Source organism: Schistocerca nitens, chromosome 2 (assembly GCF_023898315.1).
Source record: "Schistocerca nitens isolate TAMUIC-IGC-003100 chromosome 2, iqSchNite1.1, whole genome shotgun sequence".
Lineage (NCBI taxonomy): Eukaryota > Metazoa > Arthropoda > Insecta > Orthoptera > Acrididae > Schistocerca > Schistocerca nitens.
In genome coordinates, this window is record NC_064615.1 from 490,766,761 (window position 1) to 490,786,570 (window position 19,810).

At 39.1% G+C, this 19,810-nt stretch overlaps 1 protein-coding gene across 9 annotated transcripts in view; it reads left to right on the forward strand.

Moving 5' to 3' along the window:
• The first annotated feature begins 556 nt into the window (after window positions 1–556).
• LOC126236438 (epsin-2) overlaps window positions 557–19,810 on the forward strand; it is a 162,464-nt gene continuing 143,210 nt past the window's right edge. The window contains exons 1-2 of one of the 9 annotated variants that reach the window (XM_049945747.1): window positions 575–668; window positions 8,360–8,453. Coding sequence is in view for 6 of the 9 variants with exons in the window: in XM_049945741.1 (XP_049801698.1) it covers window positions 656–668 (13 nt within the window). In the remaining 3 variants the exon portion in view is untranslated. Of the gene's footprint in view, window positions 669–772; window positions 873–8,359; window positions 8,454–19,810 lie in introns of those variants that run through there. The other 8 variants (XM_049945744.1, XM_049945741.1, XM_049945749.1 and 5 more) reach the window with 8 other exon arrangements.

Here is a 19,810-nt window from a genome sequence, read left to right on the forward strand (position 1 = left end):
TTGGAGTAATGTAGATATGCAGGTAGAAAAATTTTGACAACAGTACCAGTAGATCAAATAAATTTTTAAAAAACCTCACTTTCAGAGGTAGCCACTGGATATCGCGGCATGTATGGTGAATCAGATCATGGTTACTAACCGACTTTGTACAGTGCGTCCAGTTTATGAATCTGTCTGTTTATCTATCTTCCAGTCTTACAAGCGTCAGATCGCTACTGCACAAAGAGCAATAACACTTGGAAAATTAGCGGTAATCAATATATATTTCAGTTAGTGGAAGAAACGGCAAACAAGAATATATTAACTACAGAACTTATATTCCATGCCTATTTGTGTGGAGTTAGTTCCGGTATGTGTAAAGACTATCAGCAAAAGCTGATAGACATCCGAAAGTTATCCCTTTCATAAACTCTTGAACTAGTAAATTTCCGGTGGAATTACATACAAAGTACAAGTGTAAATGCTTATTTCTCTTAATTGATTTTTGTTATAGGAAGTTGTCTCTCTGTAATAACAGCGCGCGTTTCTAAACAATTTGGTTGTAAGAAGGTCTTTGCTATGTTATCTTAGAGCGAATGATGTGACAACTGTGCGCAAAAAAAAAGATGTAAGAACACTCACAATAGGAGTGTTATAGCAGTAGCTACCGTCATTTATGAAATTTTTGTGTAAGTGCAATTAATGTACAGGCTATTTAAAATCATTAATTAATGTAAAGAACCTCTTATTAGCATGAACTCGTTAAATAGAGCAGGAAGTTCCACCATCTTGATATTTGCTGCGTTATTAGTCACTGTGTATTTGTCATAGAGAAGAATAGTAGAAAATTTTTGTAAAAAGTGTCTTTTGTATGAGTATACCATTCCAAAAACGTAAGTGACATTCGTTGGCGTGTCTTCTATTGCTAAATAGATATGCCATGTTTTTTTTTTTTTAATTTGAATAGCAGTGGATGACATACTTCTGCTTGGATTGTACACTGTCACTGTCAAAATCCATGTTCATGATTTTTAGATAAATGTTTGGTCTCTGCTGTCATGTTACTAGGTGCCCTGCTACAAGTGCTTTCCTTTGTTGTGGCGTATTTACTTCACTACCATCCTTCATATCTTGCATTGATTTCATAAATGTCAGTGAAAGCGGCGTGACAGTCTGACAGTACGTCTTACAGGCGCTCCTTTAGAACTCTGTACAGAATTTGAGTTTGTTTGGAAGTGATAATGAATAATGTCCATGGAACAATGATGTAGAAATGGCATAGTGAATTTCTAGGTCGTCACTTTTTGTCAGTACAAGTTAATAATTGGCTGTAACAGGTTTCTGGTGGGAGGGTTAAGGAATATGACGTATTTATTAATAATCATAGCAACATGCAAGTTGTCACGAACTGGAATAATTCGCAAGGTGGAATGAATTAATATGGTGTTAAAGGAGGATGGGGAGGGGGAGTGTGCTTATTATTCTCAAAATACAACCAATTTTCCCTTTTTTCATGTATTTGTCATAAACTTACTCTCTGGTGGAACTGAAACAATTCTCAGATGAATTTACGAAAATGATAATGATGTTAAATGTGCTGTCAAATGACCTTACTTAAAGGCCTGAAGTTTTAGTTAAGACTTATGTGAATTTGCTTTCTTGGACTACGTTTATATTCACCTCAAACTCGTTAACTATAAATCCAAATACCTGTTTGCAATTGACGATTGGGTTGCTGAAATAATGTTGTAGGTACTACTTCCTCATTTCTAAAATATTTTACCTGTATTAGATTGTCAGTCACACTGACTGACGAGATTAATGCCGCTGTTGTTTTCCAGATATTCATGACAGCATATTGCACCTTACTTGTACTTATTCCACAGTTCGTTGGGCGAAATGCTAGTTAGTTGGTTGCATGTTCCATTGATCAATCGTGCGGTATGGTAGCCGTTATGATGTGGAACGTGTCAAGTGCCCAAGAAATGAACATATGAAACGAGATTTTTTAATATATATATTACAGTACAGTGTTAAAGATTAATATTTGTATTATTTATCCCATTCCCTTAAACGGCACAACATGCATATACTATATTTATGGATTTATTTATTCCTATCCAAGAATTCACCTATGGTATAGGAGTTGTCAATCAGGTATGATTTCAATTTATTTTTGAAACTATTACTGCTGTCCGACATTTTATTTCATCTGGTAATTTGTCAAAAAATTTTATAGCAACATGTTTTACCCCTTTCTGTGCAAAAGATAGGTTGAGTAAAGGATAGAGTTTCTCTTTCTTTTTTCTGGTATTATAATCTTGAATGTCACTGTTGTTTTTAAACTGGTACATATTGTTGAGAACAAATTTCATTAGTGAGTAAATGTACTGTGAGGCTGTTCTAAGAATTCCCAATCTTTTAAAAAGATGCCTACAAGATGTGCGATTATGAACCCCACACATTATTCTAACCACTTTCCTTTAAGCAATGAATACTTTTTGTCTAAGTGTTGAGTTACCCCAAAATGTCATTCCATATGACGTCAACGAGTGAAAGTATGAAAAGTGTGTTAGCTTACTAATTTCTATATCCTCAAAATTGGCAATTATTCCGATTGCAAAAGTTGCCGAACCTAGTCGTTTTAGAAGATCCAAAATATGAATTTTCCAATTAAGATTCTCATCTATATGTACACCCAAAAACTTAGTATGCTCTATTCTGTCTACTTACTGTTGATGTGTTATATTTATTGAAGGAACTGTACTTTTTGCAGCAGAAAATTGGATGTAATGTGTTTTCTCAAAGTTTAAAGCAAGTCCATTTGCAGAAAGCCAATTAATGACTTTTCCAAAGAATTTATTTGCATCATTTTCAGTTTGAGTTTCTTTTACTGGATTAATAATGACACTTGTCATCAGCAAACAGTCTCGTTCATCTTCTTGCTTCAGATAAGAAGGAAAGTCATTCACATATATCAAGAACAGAAGGGCCCCCATGATTGAACACTGTGGAACACCCAATGTAATTTCACCCCAGTTAGATGAAGTGGCAAACTTATTTAAATCACTTGACCCATATAAACTTTTTGTTTCCTGTTCTGTAGGTATGACTTAAACCATTCATATGCTATTCCATTTATACCACATAATTGCAATTTCTATATCATAATGTCATGGTTCACACAATCAAATGCTTTGGACAAGTCACAGAAAATTCCTATTGGTGATATATTACTATTTAAAGACTCTGTTATGTGGACAGTGAAATTGTATATTGCTGTCTCAGTGGAACAGCATTTTTTAAATCCGAACTGTGAGTTACTAAGTATCTCCTTACCATTGAGATGGCTAACCACTCTTGAGTACATTACTTTCTTGAAGATTTTTGAAAATGCTGTAAGCAAAAATACTGGCCGATAATTATTGACATATGTTGTGTCCCCCTTTTTGTGGCCGGCTGAGGTGGCCAAGCGGTTCTAGGCGCTACAGTCTGGAACCGCGCAGCCGCTACGGTCGCAGGTTCGAATACTGCCTCGGGCATGGATGTGTGTGACATCCTTAGGTTAGTTAGGTTTAAGTAGTTCAAAGTTCTAGGGGACTGATGACCTCAGATGTTAAGTCCCATAGTGCTCAGAGCCATTTGAACCATTTTTGAACCCTTTTTCTAGAGAGTCCTGACAGTGGCATACTTTATCCTGTTTGGGAAAATACCTTGAGTTAGTGATGCATTACATATGTGACTCAGAACATCAGCTGTAGTTGTTCCAGATTGTTTTAATATCTTATTAGAGATGTCATCTACTCAAAAAGAACATTTATTTTTCAAAGATTTAATAATTTTACTTATTTCACAAGAGGTTGTTAGGTGAAACTTAATCTGACTAAATTTTTTCAAAACTGATTCCTCTATGTACCACCTGGCTTTTTCTTTTGAACTATTCTCACCATTTTTTTTCCTCCTACACTTACGGAATGGTTGTTAAATACATCAGCTACTTGTGTACTGTTGGTTAGGATGTTCTCATTCTCTTTAATAGTAATACTTCCTACCCCAGTGGTTACTTTTCCTGTCTCCCTTCTAATAACATTCCATATTGATTTTATTGATGGAGTTGTTAATTTCTTCTCTAACATACATATTTCTTGATTTCCTTACAACTTTTCTCAGTGTGTTACAATAGTTTTTACAGTGTAAAACTACTTCTGGATCTTAACTAGTTCTTGCTGTCTCATCAGTTTTCTTTTTATTTCTGAAGACCCTTTAATACCTGTAGTATTTGTTTTTGTCCAATTCCATTGGGAACTGTGTGCACTACAACTGTATTATTGTCAATATAGTTTGGATAAATGGCAGCATCGATCATAAATATTGAAATCCTTTATTTTTCAGATAGATTTCGGTCACTGTGTGACCATCTTCAGTGAAAATTATTCGAAATTTGTGGGCCCATAACATGATAGCACAACATTTTTTATGAGGTATAACAAACACTGTGATGATTACTTCCAAAAGATAACTTCACTTTTTGTGCATACGATAATTTTTAAAATTTGCAGAAGAGCATATCTTGTAATGGTAGCAGTTGCCGATCCAACATAGTACATGAAGATATCTGTTGGAAGTAATCATAACAGTACATGTTACACCTCATAGAAAATGTTGTGCTATTATGTTATGCCCCAACAAGGTTCGAATAATTTGCATTGAAGGTGGTTACACAGTGATCGAAATAGATCTGTAATTAAAGGATTTCAATGTTTATGACCGATGCTGCCCATTATGCAAAATATATTGGAAATACTATTTGTAAATTTCACCTTTTAAGAAGCTAATGTAATGTGTGACGTATCTAGACATTCATCTTTGTGATATCAGATCTTGTATTCAGAATTAATTCAGGTTTGATAGTAGTGAATTTGTTGCTGGAGGTACACATCCAGATTTCCTTTCGGATGTTATAAGCAAACTGTTGCACGAGTAAATGGTAGGTATCTGTATTGTTCACCAGTGAGACATGTGGTAGACTTATCGACAGCCTCATTTCATCCCATGCAATAGTCCCTCACTTCTGTATATCTGTATCACCTGCATCTATGGCACACTGTTGACATGATGTATTACATTATCTAGCTTTCAATGTATTTTTACCCAGCCAGCTACATGTACTAACATATCATGTTCCATGAAATCCAGCGAACCATTTCCCAAGCTTAAAGGATATAATGCCTGTTGTAATTTCCTGAAGTATTTAGGCATTGCTGTTGAAAGGCATGTGTCTATCAAGTCATCTTCAGCAAGTCGTTTGCAGAAACTACTTGTGCAAGTTGTCATGTGGGAACATCCCCAGCAACTTGACTTCTGCAAGGTTTGTCAACTTGCAGAGTAGCTTCTGCAAGTTAGTGGAAGAAGTTTCCTACATCTTTTTGCAAGTGCATGCTAGTTGCTGGAAATTTTTCTCAAACTTGCAGAAGTTGTGTGTGTTCATTACCGGTATGAAAATGTTAGTGTCGAAAAGGGGAATGATGTGAAGACAGATGGCCCAGAACAAAAGTGCCATTGGAACGCTTAAATGTATATAAGTGATCACCAGAGCCAAGGAAGTGTTAAATTAATTTGCAGATTACATTGTTTCACCAGAAGGGGAAGTAAAATGGAAGTACAGACATCCTTAGATTTTAGCTGTTTTTTTGTGTGTGTTTGCATAAAAATAAATGTCTTCCATTCGTAATAAAAGTAATGAATACTGTTTGCAAAAATAGAAGAGTGATTAAAAGGCTATATGTTGGTGGTACAGCTTGCTGCATTTTTGTATCCTGCTTTTGAATATATGATTGTACAGTAGATGAGATGTTCGAAAGTAATATACAACTTTTTGAGAAAGGCTTCAGTGTGAATGATGTCCTCTGATTTCATTTCATACAATAATGTCTTTTGATAAGTTGAACATGTATGCCTCTTCATTTCTTCACATAAGCATTTGTTTTTTTCTTAATTTTGTTTTTTGTAATGATTTTTCTTCAACAACAACAACAGTAATAGTAGTAATAAAAATAATAGTAGTAATAGCAGTAGTAGGAGTAGTAGTAGTAGTACATCAACGGTGATTGGTGCTCTGTTTTTAATCACAAGACTATAAACTCTCACTTGCATATCTCCTGATGCAACACTAGTGGCAGCCCTTCTGGAAGTACTTGCAGCGAGTTCCTTTAATTAACCTGCAGAAGTAACCTTGTGCAAGTTTTTATTGTAATGTAAACCTCCTCAGCTAGTGCTTGCAGAAGTTACTTATGGAAATTAGTTGCTACTGGATACACATCTTAAGGATATATACTCTAGTGTAGAGAATGGCTTCCATACCTCATAGCAGGGTGCTGCTGCTTGATTGTAAGGATGCATAAGAGTTTTTGTTCGGCTTTACAGGTAATTAATGAGTGATTTATTTAGTGTGGTCAGTCTGTCTGTTATTAAAATCCATAGTATATGACCATTACATGACTCCTGTCACCAACATATAGCTGCCCACAGTGACTGACTATAGTTGTGGCAGTTTTTGCAAAATTCATCCATGTACGATACATTTTTTTGTGCCTCCATGATCTCTGATATAGCACCTCACACATTGGGCACCCATCTTAAAATGTGATTGTATCACGTATGTTGCCCATCCTGCACTGGATTCCCGATGACAGTAGGACCCTGCAAGGTCTGATGATATCACAATCATGTGACTCAAGACTGTTTCATCTACTGTGGTGTTCAGTGTACTCTGTACAACACAGCAGCTATCATGTGACTTCTTGGTAACCACCATATGAAGAACAGCATTTCCATCAAGCTGTTATTTTAAAATGATACTTCTTTAGGCATTCATAGGCAGTTTTGAGTGTTGCTTATTCTCAAATGCGTAATAGGTGCAGATACTTAATCTTTGTAAGGAGTGAGAAACAAAAATTACATGCCATGCACATTTACTCATAGCATGGTTGTACATTCTACTTGGTAACATATTTAATTGATTAACATCACAGGTTAATGTAAACATGAGATAAGCCATTGAAAATGTGCAACTCTGGTACATTCCTAACCAATGTAATTGCCAGAATGTTGGATGCAAGCTTCAAACATGCTTACATTGTGCTGTGCAGGTGCTGTATGTCAGTTTGTGTGATTGAGTTCCATGCCTATTGCACTTGGTTGGTCACTACAGTGATGGTAAATGGTGGTTGTGGATGACACTGGTGTTGTCGTCTGATGATGTCACGTATGTACTCCATTGGAGAGAGATATGGTGATAGAGCAAGCCAAGGCAACACGTCGACACACTGTAGAGCATGTTGGCTTACAGCAGCGGTATGTAGTAGAGCATTATACAGTTGGAAATCACCCCAGTGGAATGCTGTTCATGAATGGCAACACAACAGGTCAGATCACCAGTCTGATGGACAATTTTGCAGTCAGGGTGCATGGGATAGACATGAGTGCTCCTGCTGTCAAATGAAACCCCAGGTGCAGGTCCAGTGTGTGCAGCACAATGACAGGTTGGTTGAAGGCCCTCACCTGGCCTCCTCTCAACCAACACAAGGCCATCACTGGTACTGAGGCAGAATCAGCTTTCATCAGAAAACACAGTAGACCTCGACTGTGCCTTCTAATGAACTCTCACTTGATACCCCCACCCCTGAATTCTCAAATGATGATGGATTGCGGTCGGCAGAATGCTACAGGGCATCTGGCTTGGAACTATCCTTGAAGGAACTTGTTTGTAACAGTGTGTTGTCACTATAATGCCAGCTGCTGCTCAGATTGCTGCTTCAGATGCATTACAATGTGCAAGAGCCCATGTCAAACATGAAGGTCGTGCCTCTCAGTAGTGTTATGTGGCTGTCTGGAGCCTGGTCTACTTGCAGTGATACATTCTCGTGACCACTGCTTCCAGCATTCATGTACAGTGTACCCACCTGCCAAGTTTTTCTGCAGTACTGCAGAAGGAACATCCAGCTTCTTGCAGCCCTTTCACACAATCTCGCTGAAAGTAAGTGAGCTGTTGATAATGTTGTTGTCATCTTAAAGGCATTCTTGACTATCATCAACTTGCCATGTGCCACATCCAATTTCAAAGGTAGCTAACACTCACAACTGTTACAGTATACATTTAAAGCAAACCCAATTTGCATCCTCATAGTGCTGCTACTAATGCTTCTCGTATGCAGTTGGCACAAAATTTGAATAGGTATCATCTTTCAGATGTAGAAACATGCGTACCAACTTCAAAATTTGAATAGATATCATCTTTCAGATGTATAAACTTGCCTACCAACTTTTGTTTATGTCAAACAAGGCCTTCTTGGTGTTGAAATTTTTTTTTTTTCTTCGACAGTGGATGTAAAATTAAAGCGAGGAGAGACTGTCACAAATGATGGGACTGGTGCAACTGTTTCCTTGACCAGCAAGCATATGCAAAATACTGCTGTGTAAGTTCTGAAATGGTGTAATTCTGTGAAGACTGTGCGTGCATAAGAAAGAAACCTCAAATCTACCAGAAGTGAACAGAAAAGCGAATGTGTGAAGACAAAAATAGATAATTGTTACTACAACAAATAAGATTGAAGACGTTGTGAAGATGTTGGGGCTGGCAATATTGGAAATGCTTCAGTGTAATTTGTCAAGTGAACGTAAAGGTGTATCTTTAAAATTAGATGCAAGCTACCTGTGTAGTTGCATTAAATTTCAATGATTGATGGTCCAATATTTGTGGCATTGAATTCACATTTGGGCATAGTGGGGTTCAAGTCTCTGTCTGGCAATCTAAAATATTCAGGGATTTCTGTAAATCAATCTGTGTGAATAGCAGTATGGTTCCTTTGAAAACTAAATGGCTGATATCATTCCGCATCTGTGTTCTATCTTAATTTTTGTTACACATCTTCTGACGACTTTCTCACTGATGGGGTATTAAACCCTAGACTTTTAACCTGAGTGAAAGTATAGCAAACTAATGTACTGACTTGAAAATAAAATTAAATATTAAGTTTTCCCTATACTTATCACTGTTCATTTTGCCAAACATCTTTCTCTGTGTACACAGATCCACAACTTTATAAACAAAATTACTGCCTCCTCTGTTTGTCTTCATCTTTCTACTACACTTCTTCCATCTAAAAATAAAAAAAAATGGTTCTTTGCTGAATGATTCTGCAATAAAAAAACGGCAAAGGTTTTGTTATCATGAGAACTGATCATTTTGGCGTACTGTTATAAAATTTTCACTTGAAAATTCATTTATTTTTAAAATTTTAAGTTTGTTAAATTGATGAGTATCTTTAAACTTGGTTGTGAAAGCATTACTTGTAAAAAAAAAAATATAAAATTCATTACAGTGTATGTAAAATACTTTTAATTTTTTAAAAATTTCCTTAAAAAAACTTCTGTTTGCAATTTAACAAGTGTAGGGCATGACTTCTTGTGTCAGCACTAATAAAAATTTGAAGTCATAAAATGTCACGTTCCAAGCACAAGCAAGCTTAGAGTGCGTCCCATGTGTTCTAACTGGATGCTCATGAGAGCATTGAACTTGGCTGTGGAGGTGGTCTTGCAAGGTTAAATTGAATGTGATAACTAATACCGAAGCAAACAGATAAGAGTAAGCTGAATCTATTGTATACCACATAGACCATATCTCATTTCCTGAAAAGACAAAAACATTTAAGTAAAGACATTGTAGTTGCCCTTATTTCATGAAAGCATATTAGATGTGGTATTCCATGAATGTGGCACATTACATCAGTTCCCAAATAAAATAGAAAGTGTTAAAGATTTTCCCCCCCCCCCCCCTCGATTTTTGCTTAAGATGGCTGAACATTATCTGCTGCTTATGTTACTTTATGCTGAAGTAAAATATCTTTTACTGTAGCTGAGAAAAAACTAATGCTGCAATAACACCTGTAATACACTATATGTTAATTTAATTTCAGTAAGAACGTTATCACGTGTTAACAGATTGTGTGATGAGTAACGCACGTTGTGGAAGTGCTACAGTTGAAATGGTTTATATAGTTAATTTTCTTGCTGAATACAGTTGTTTCTAAGGACAGTTCTTTCATATTGCCTGAAGTAATTTGGTGCTATTCCAGCTTTAGAAAATAGGTTTTGTTCTGCCATGTGCTTAAAATATTTCGTAAATGGTTAATTAATGATTCTCTCAACACTTGCATTACTAGTTTCAAGCCTTACAGGTTCATTCTCAAGCCTGGCCTGCTGAGGATGCCCAGACAGTTCTTGATCTTAATACTTTGCCATCCGCACGTCTCATACAAATTTATTCGCTTGGCGCTGGCAGCGCTAATTCGGATTACTTGGCTTGTTGCTGGCCTCTTGTCACCTTTCTGTTGCCAACAAGCTTCAAACGCATTGACTTTTGCGTGCTTCAATTTTTCTGGAAAGCCTCTATTTTGCTGTATCGTTCCACAAACTCGAATTTTCTTTTTAAGTAATTTCTCTGCAAGTTCTAAACTGTTATAAGAATTATCCATATAGAGTTGATGCCACTTTACATAAGAAGGTGCCAATAGTTCCATCACTGTTTTTGCTAAAGGTTGTCCAGCGCCGGAATATATCTTGAATGAGGAAATGTATCCCGTACTCGAATCACACAGCATCCCAATGAGTATGCCGTATTTCATAATTTTTGATGTATTGTAAACTTTAAAATTTAACTGTCCATGCCACGGTATGATTCCTTCATCAATTGAGATCTTTTGACTTAGATTAAATGTTTCTTTAAACTTTTTGGAAAAATAATCAATTACGAATTGCACTTTGAAAAGCTGGTCGGCATTATCCGTTTTATTGTTGTTGCTAGAAAAATGTAAAAATGATAATATTTGTCTGAATCGGTTGCATGGCATCATTTTGCGAAATATCGGTGTGTCTATCAACAGATGCATAGACCAGTAATCATAGATCCTTGCTTTCTTTACAATTCCCATAAGGATAGCAACTCCAAGCCATTTTCTAAGTTTGGGTCCCATAACGTCAACAAATTTGGCATTTTTTGAAATCCGGTTTCCTTCTATTGCAATTTTGACTCTAATACCTGTTGGTTTCATTGCTAATAGATTCAAATAGATTGTTCCCAATATATAATTCTACGGTATCCACGATGCTCTGTGTATCTTTGGGAAATATGTGTGGACCTGGAGATCGTTCAGGTTTATTATTGGTCCTCAGTAAATCATAGTCTGTCTTCTTCATCCGAATCAGTTGGCAACTGTCGTGTTCGCTGAATTATTCTTGGACATATTTCACTATCTTTCGACGATCCTCCTCCTTTCATTTTTTTGATAACCAATGTCTTTTTCCCAATCGGCCAAGTCGTCCGAATTTCAGACAAGACATCCGCGCATTCATCGTAAATAATCGTATCATCTCTTTCATCTGCCATGATGAAAGTGCACAAGTGTTTACAAAAACATCGAAAGGGTGCAAAAAAGGGCAGCTCGTTTTGTATTATCACGTAATAGGGGAGAGAGTGTGGCAGATATGAAACGCGAGTTGGGATGGAAGTCATTAAAGCAAAGACGTTTTTCGTCGCGGCGAGATCTATTTACATAATTTCAGTCACCCACTTCCTTTTCCAAATGCGAAAATATTTTGTTGATTCCAACCTACATAGGTAGGAATGATCATCAAAATAAAGTAAGAGAAATCAGAGCTCGAACAGAAAGGTTTAGGTGTTCGTTTTTCCCGCGCGCTGCTCGGGAGTGGAATGGTAGAGAGATAGTATGATTGTGGTTCGATGAACCCTCTGCCAGGCACTTAAATGTGAATTGCAGAGTAATCATGTAGATGTAGAAAACTTGTTGATGTGTGTAACTTATTGTTACCTAAACAAAACAACAACAGAATGAAAAAGATACTAAAGTGCTGTCACTGGCCAGTGCATGGTGCTATGCACATGACACCACTGTGGTGTCGCCGGTCAGCAAAGTGTTAATAATAAACATCAAAGTGGCATACATACTTTTATAAAATATTTGCAGAATGAATGTCACAATCTACAGGTACATCTTAGAAAGTCAAAAATCACTCTCTTACTAAGAGGCACTTGTGTATTTAAAACCCATTGCTAAATATAAGTACTGCAACTGTTTACAGAATCGTTAATAAACACTTTATGAAATTTAATAAAGCTGCTGGTGACCAGTCGACAAAATATTGAAACTAAAAAAGTTTAAAATATTTGCTTTTTTTCTCTGTTTAGTGGTGGAGGGTGTGAGCACCTGAGGAATACAACATAATTCACTTTACTCTTGGAGTGCTTGCACATTGTAATAAATAACAGATCTATGTTAATTAGTTATGACTTTTGTTAATAGTTGTGGGCTAATTTACTGCACACTCTCTCATACAGTTGGAGACTTGAGGAGTTCCTAAAGTATGGCCTGTAAAACATACTCAGCCATAGATATTACAGTCTGCAGCCCGAGCATCTCATCCTTATTCCAGTGATTGATCCATGATGATCTCCATGACAATGACCACTTTCTTATCACTCTCTCTTTCTTGACCAATGGAACTTGTACCCTGTTGGTCACTTCAGAAAACCGAGTGGCAAACTTTCACCTCCACAACAGCTTTCTAAACCAGTCAAGATAAGGATATCAAGGAGTAGTACAAGATACTATTGGCAGGATAATATATCCTCCAGAAGTGACAATACCCTGTTAATCATTCTCTTTTCAATGTGCACCACTGCCATGGTGATTTGAAAAAATTAATGCAGCTATCAAACAGCACTGCAGGGCACTTAAACAAGACAAGCACCATCCCTGTATGGAACATTTAATAGCATTCCAGAAACTTTGAGGGAAGGCACAGTTTTTAATAAGCATTGGTGGGAACAGTATGTTCATCTATGAGAGCCCACACTTAATCGTCTAAAGTATGGTCTAAACTCTCTCACATTTGTAGCTACCCACTATCCAGGATAGTTTCTGGCACCTCCTCAAATGGCGACATTTGTATTGATCCCAAAGTCATTGTTGAATGTTTCACAGCATACTTCACCGAAGTGTCTGCATGCTGTGTAACTACCGCCCTAATTTCCTGACCCGGAATTGCCTTGTGGAACTGAACTCTTTCTCCTTTCGTACGTAAGTCTTGGGAATCGTACAGTTTTCCATTTAGTGAATGGGAGTTCTGCAGCACTTCATCCCGGGGAGCTGTAGTTTTGTTGTCTGTGGGTGGCCAGCACCATCGATACAGAGCTTCTTAGACACTGTCCACCACAATGTTGTGCAGTTAACTGGAGGCTTTCGTATGAGACCTGTAGACAGCCTCTTGGTGGAAGTTGGTGGCTCACCACTGAGGTTGAGATGTCAGAAACTCTTGGCAAACTTTCATTACAGTCTATCAGATGCGTACCCTCCTGTGTTACTCAGCTCTGCTTCACATGCAATAGTTCAGACTGTTTACAAATTGGTCAAAAATAGGTAGTTCAGCTGGGATATGGCTGGAAGCTCCATGCAGAGGACTCAAATTGCTCCCTCTTGTCTATGTTCCAAGATTCCCCTCTTGGCACAAGCCCTGCGATTTGGATGGACCTTTTTTTTCCTCCTAAAAGAATGCTGATCTCACCTTTTTTCGAGCATGTGTTCCAGTCTGTTCTCCGTGACTAACAAAATTCGACATGCATCTACTTGGACATGGTTGGCTATGCTTCTGCACACACAGCTGAGGATAGTAAGTTTTTTCTGCCAAGAGCGTGCAGGATAAGCACTGCAGAGCTGGTTGCTGTATCACAGGCTCTGCAGTGCATTAAAACTCTTGCCACAGAGGACTTCCTTGTTTGTAACAACTCCATGGAGCTTCTTAAAAGGCATAGCTTTGTGTTATTCCAAATGCCTTTTGGTCACTTAAAATCTAGGGTCTATTAATTGACCTCCACAGCTCCAAAATGATGGTAAAATTCATCCAGACATTAAGGCACGTGGGTATGTAGGGAAATGCATTTGCTGACAAATTAGCTCAAGAAGCAACCGTAGGAGGCAAACTTGAACTCGGAATACTAGACACACGTATAAGATTGTAACAGTGACACAAAATTTTGGATATGTGGATGTGGAAAGGTAGGCTACTGTGATCCTCACCAAACTGAAGAGAAACCAAGGGGAGCACCAAGGTGCGGCATTTTCGTATCTCTCGGAAAGATGCCATCATATTGTGCCAACTGCGTTTTGGCCATGTCAGGCTCGCTAACAAGTTACTTTGTTGTCAAGAGGACCCCCCTCAATGCAGCAGTGTGGTAGTCGTCTTATGATAGTCTATTATCTTCTCAGTGTGTGCCTGTTGGTTGATCTGAGATGAGCAATTGTTCCGTCAACCTCACCACCTCAAATACTTGGGAACAGTGGGTCTGCAGCTACCAAAGTGCTACATTTCCAGAGAGGAAAGTGGATTTTACAACAATTTTTTAACGCATCTCTGCATTTGGTGTCTGGTATGGTTAGATTGTGTGGGAGTAAAACTCCCTGCAGCATGTGTCCCAAGTGGTCTCTCACTACTTTCTCCCTGCACACACTTACGCATTTATAAACTTTTATGTATATATTTATTTAACTGTTTAAGCTAATTAGCTCTCTAGTCCACTTTCTCACCCCATTTTCATTTCCCACACCATTTTAGTTGCACTGACTGTGATGATCTTTCTTGGTGTATCCTTCACTGAGCAGCTAAAATTTCTAGCTGCCTGGATTGTCAGCACCATGACATGATCACAGATCATGGAGCTGAAAACTTTCCTTTTCTCGTTGCATCTCTGTACCTCATTTTCTTGTGAGTCAAGATACTTGAAACTGAACAGTTAGCACCTTTAAACCCACAATAATAATAATAAACTTCCATACAAAACATTTACGTTTCTTGATTACTTCAACATAAATACACTGATCCAACCAGGAAAACTGCACAACCTAACATTAGAGCTCAACAAACAGAAGATAATGATGCTTGCACTGCAGGAAACCCGCTTGACAGGCGAAGACACAATGGGTTATGGAGACTACCGTATCTTGAAGAGTAAGACAGACAAACGAGTCGCCAACGGTGCTCTGCTTTTTTGGCATGGACTTTATGGTACATAAGAAGATAATCAATTCAATTAGAGAAGTCAATCCAGTAAACAAGAGGTTAATGACAATCCACTTACAGGGTGCAAACAAAAAATACACCATGATCAACATACATGCCCCCACAGACGGGGATAACAAAAAGACCCCATATTAACAGAGAAATTCTGGGCAAAACTAGAGACAGTGATTCCCAAGATCCCCAAAGACAATATAAATATTTTATTAGGTGATTTTAACACACAAATTGGCAGATAAAAAATGTCTTCAAAGAAATGTGGGAAAGTTTCCGCCGCACAAATATGCAAACAGAAATGGCATGAGACTCGTCAAACTATGCCAGTGGAATAATCTAAAGACGTCAACATCCCTCAGGAAATCTCCACGAAAACAGAAAGCATGGAAGTCAGCTATACAAGAGATGGGAGAAATCCAAATAGACCATGTAGCGATTTCCTACCCAGTCCAGGAGGAGATCCACGACATTCAAGTATGCAGAGGTGCCAATATTGATTCACACCTTTGTCTAACTCGAATCAATATAAAATTTACACCAAAGAAAATCTATCAGAAAACAATGTATATAGATAAGTTTGACACAAAAAAGATCATGGAATCCAACGTAAAAGAGGAATAGGAAAAACAACCAGCAAACATGTGGGAATAATTCCATAGAAAGATCATACAAAAGTAAAAACTTATACCACGGAAAAAGAACACTAAATGCCTTTGGTGGGACTCGCAGTGTGAAAAGGCATAGAAATACGCAAACCAGCTTTTCGGGACTACAATAGTAAAAAACCCAGAAAGTCTATGTTGTTTCCTAGAATCAAGAAACCTGGCTGCAAAACTTATTAGGTAAACAAAGCGAAAGTACATAAAGGAGCGACTGGATACTATAGAGGTAAACTTCTGCAACCACAACATGAGAGAATTCTACAGGACCTTCTCAAGGAAGATCTGCGGGTACACACTTCAAAATGTGTGCGTCAGGAAACCAGACAGAAAACTAGCACTAACTAACCAAGAGAATTGTCAAGAACCGGCACATTATTTCTCTGAGCTTCTTAACTGCCCTGAACCTGTAACAAGATTTCCGGTACAGAACAGTACCTCCATCCAACTGGAACCACCCCCACCAACATGTGCAGAGATCAACAAACACATACTTAAATTAAAAAAACAGGCCATCTGGTGAAGACGGCATCATTACAGAATTACTAAAAAGCCTTGGACCAACGTCACTACAGGAACTAACACAAAATACCAGGCAGGCTTTCAGCCTGGTCATTCATGCACTGAACAAATCCTCAATCTGAAAACAGTTATAAAATACAAGGCCATCAAGACTTCGCCAATCATTTGCACCTTCGTAAATTTCAAGAAAGCGTATGATTCTGTTGACCGACAATCCTTGTTCAACGTCTTAGAAGAACAGGGACTCAACCCAAAAACACTATGATTAATCAGACAGACATTTTCTGACAAAACATCGAAAGTTAAATTGATGGGTGAAATCTCTGATCCCTGCATGATCAAAACTGGAGTGTGCCAAGGCGGCGGAGTATCCCCACTACTATTCAACCTAGTCCTGGACAAAGTAATCAGGGAATGCGAAAAAGAACTGAAAACTCAAGGACACTGGAAACCAACACGACTAGGAAGATGCCAGGACAAAATTGAAATATCATAGCTTTTGCAGATGACCTGGCCATACTATCAGACAACGAAGCAACAGCAACCAAACAAATAGAGGTACTAAAAAAATGTACGGAAAAGGTTGGGCTGCAGATCTCTTTCGAGAAGTCAGAATTTTTCTGCTCAAAATTAAACGTAACAAAATTAGACACAAAATATGGCAAAATAAACAGTTGCACACTTCAAGTATCTAGGAGAAATCCTTGAACCTACAGGAGGAGAAAGGTCACATAGGAGACTAAACTACAAAAATGAAGAGAGCATTTGGCAAGACATAGCTTGTGTATAATAAAAAAATGCATGTCCAATCACACAAAAGTCAGACACTACAACATAGTAATCAAGCCTGAAATACTGTATGCAAGTGAGACACTAACACTCCATACAAAAATCGACATGGAAATTATACTGAAGGAAGAAAGGAAAATCATGAGGAAAATTCTCATCCCAAAGCTGACAGAAGAGGGTTACAGAGTACACTCTAGGGAAAACTACAGAGATGTTGTCAAACGTAGCAGCAGATGTCAGAAAAAGGTTGAAGTTCTGTGGCACATCATCAGGCTATCACCAAAACTACTCACCAAGAAAATTCTTACATACATACATACTGTGGATCACACAAGTTAAACTGAATCTAGAAGCACAAAAAATCAATCCAGTGGAAGCTGAAGACAGAAATGTATACAGGGACAAGATACACCTGTGGAATATGAGGTAAGAGAATTAAGTCCCAAAGAAACCAGGACAAAGTGGACTGAAGATAGACTCCATGGAAAAAAAATGAATTGTGGAAGATCATAAAGAACACTAATTACCACCACCACCACCACCACCACCACCAGTAGCAGCTATTCACCAAGGAAAGTGTTTCTTTCAATTTATGGTAATTATTTTGACACTTGCAGTGTATGAGTTAAGTATTTTCATGGGTTCATAAGGGGAAAAAATCCAGGTTTCTATGTTGAAACCAGTTATGAACAGTAGTGGGCATGTTAGAAAAGTTGAAAATGAAGGGGAAGACTTTCCTCATTTAACTGGAATAACCTGTTAGCATTTTGTGTGGAAATTGAGCTTCAGACACAAACAAATTCAATATAAAGCTTGCGCTGAAGGGAAATAAATAACAGAAAAAAAGTTCTTGGGAGAAATTAAAAACACTTCTCAAAATACTGGAAGGAGTATTTACTGCACTGATGAGACTTGGAGTGGTGCAAACCATTCCATAAATTTCAATAGCACAAACAAAAGATACCTTATGTGCCGAAAAATGGGTATTATTGACAGAGAGGAAGTGTTAAAGAGTGAAATTGCTGTGACATTGTAATTCAAACACTGTCTGCTTCTTTGAAAGAGAATTATGTGCCACACGGGAAACAAAAATGGGTTTGTACAAAATGATGGCTGTCATTGTATTGATAAAAAATTCAGTGCAGTGGACCCATCCTAGTACAATGCTACATATTACAAAGAGTGGTTCAGGAGCATTCTTGAAAAGTTATCCAAGGTCTGTGATTGGTATAGATTTGGCTCCATGTCACAAATAATAAATCCAGTATCATGAAATACACTCCTGGAAATTGAAATAAGAACACCGTGAATTCATTGTCCCAGGAAGGGGAAACTTTATTGACACATTCCTGGGGTCAGATACATCACATGATCACACTGACAGAACCACAGGCACATAGACACAGGCAACAGAGCATGCACATTGTCGGCACTAGTACAGTGTATATCCACCTTTTGCAGCAATGCAGGCTGCTATTCTCCCATGGAGACGATCGTAGAGATGCTGGATGTAGTCCTGTGGAACGGCTTGCCATGCCATTTCCACCTGGCGCCTCAGTTGGACCAGCGTTCGTGCTGGACGTGCAGACCGCGCGAGACGACGCTTCATCCAGTCCCAAACATGCTCAATGGGGGACAGATCCGGAGATCTTGCTGGCCAGGGTAGTTGACTTACACCTTCTAGAGCACGTTGGGTGGCACGGGATACATGCGGACGTGCATTTCCTGTTGGAACAGCAAGTTCCCTTGCCGGTCTAGGAATGGTAGAACGATGGGTCGATGACGGTTTGGATGTACCGTGCACTATTCAGTGTCCCCTCGACGATCACCAGTGGTGTACGGCCAGTGTAGGAGATCACTCCCCACACCATGATGCCGGGTGTTGGCCCTGTGTGCCTCGGTTGTATGCAGTCCTGATTGTGGCGCTCACCTGCACGGCGCCAAACACGCATACGACCATCATCGGCACCAAGGCAGAAGCGACTCTCATCGCTGAAGACGACACGTCTCCATTCGTCCCTACATTCACGCCTGTCGCGACACCACTGGAGGCGGGCTGCACGATGTTGGGGCGTGAGCGGAAGACGGCCTAACGGTGTGCGGGACCGTAGCCCATCTTCATGGAGACGGTTGCGAATGGTCCTCACCGATACCCCAGAAGCAACAGTGTCCCTAATTTGCTGGGAAGTGGTGGTGCGGTCCCCTACGGCACTGCGTAGGATCCTACGGTCTTGGCGTGCATCCGTGCGTCGCTGCGGTCCGGTCCCAGGTCGATGGGCACGTGCACCTTCCGCCGACCACTGGCGACAACATCGATGTACTGTGGAGACCTCACGCCCCACGTGTTGAGCAATTCGGCGGTACGTCCACCCGGCCTCCCGCATGCCCACTATACGCCCTCGCTCAAAGTCCGTCAACTGCACATACGGTTCACGTCCACGCTGTCGCGGCATGCTACCAGTGTTAAAGACTGCGAGGAGCTCCGTATGCCACGGCAAACTGGCTGACACTGACGGCGGCGGTGCACAAATGCTGCACAGCTAGCGCCATTCGACGGCCAACACCGCGGTTCCTGGTGTGTCCGCTGTGCCGTGTGTGTGATCATTGCTTGTACAGCCCTCTCGCAGTGTCCGGAGCAAGAATGGTGGGTCTGACACACCGGTGTCAATGTGTTCTTTTTTCCATTTCCAGGAGTGTACATTTGTGAAATAGTGGGG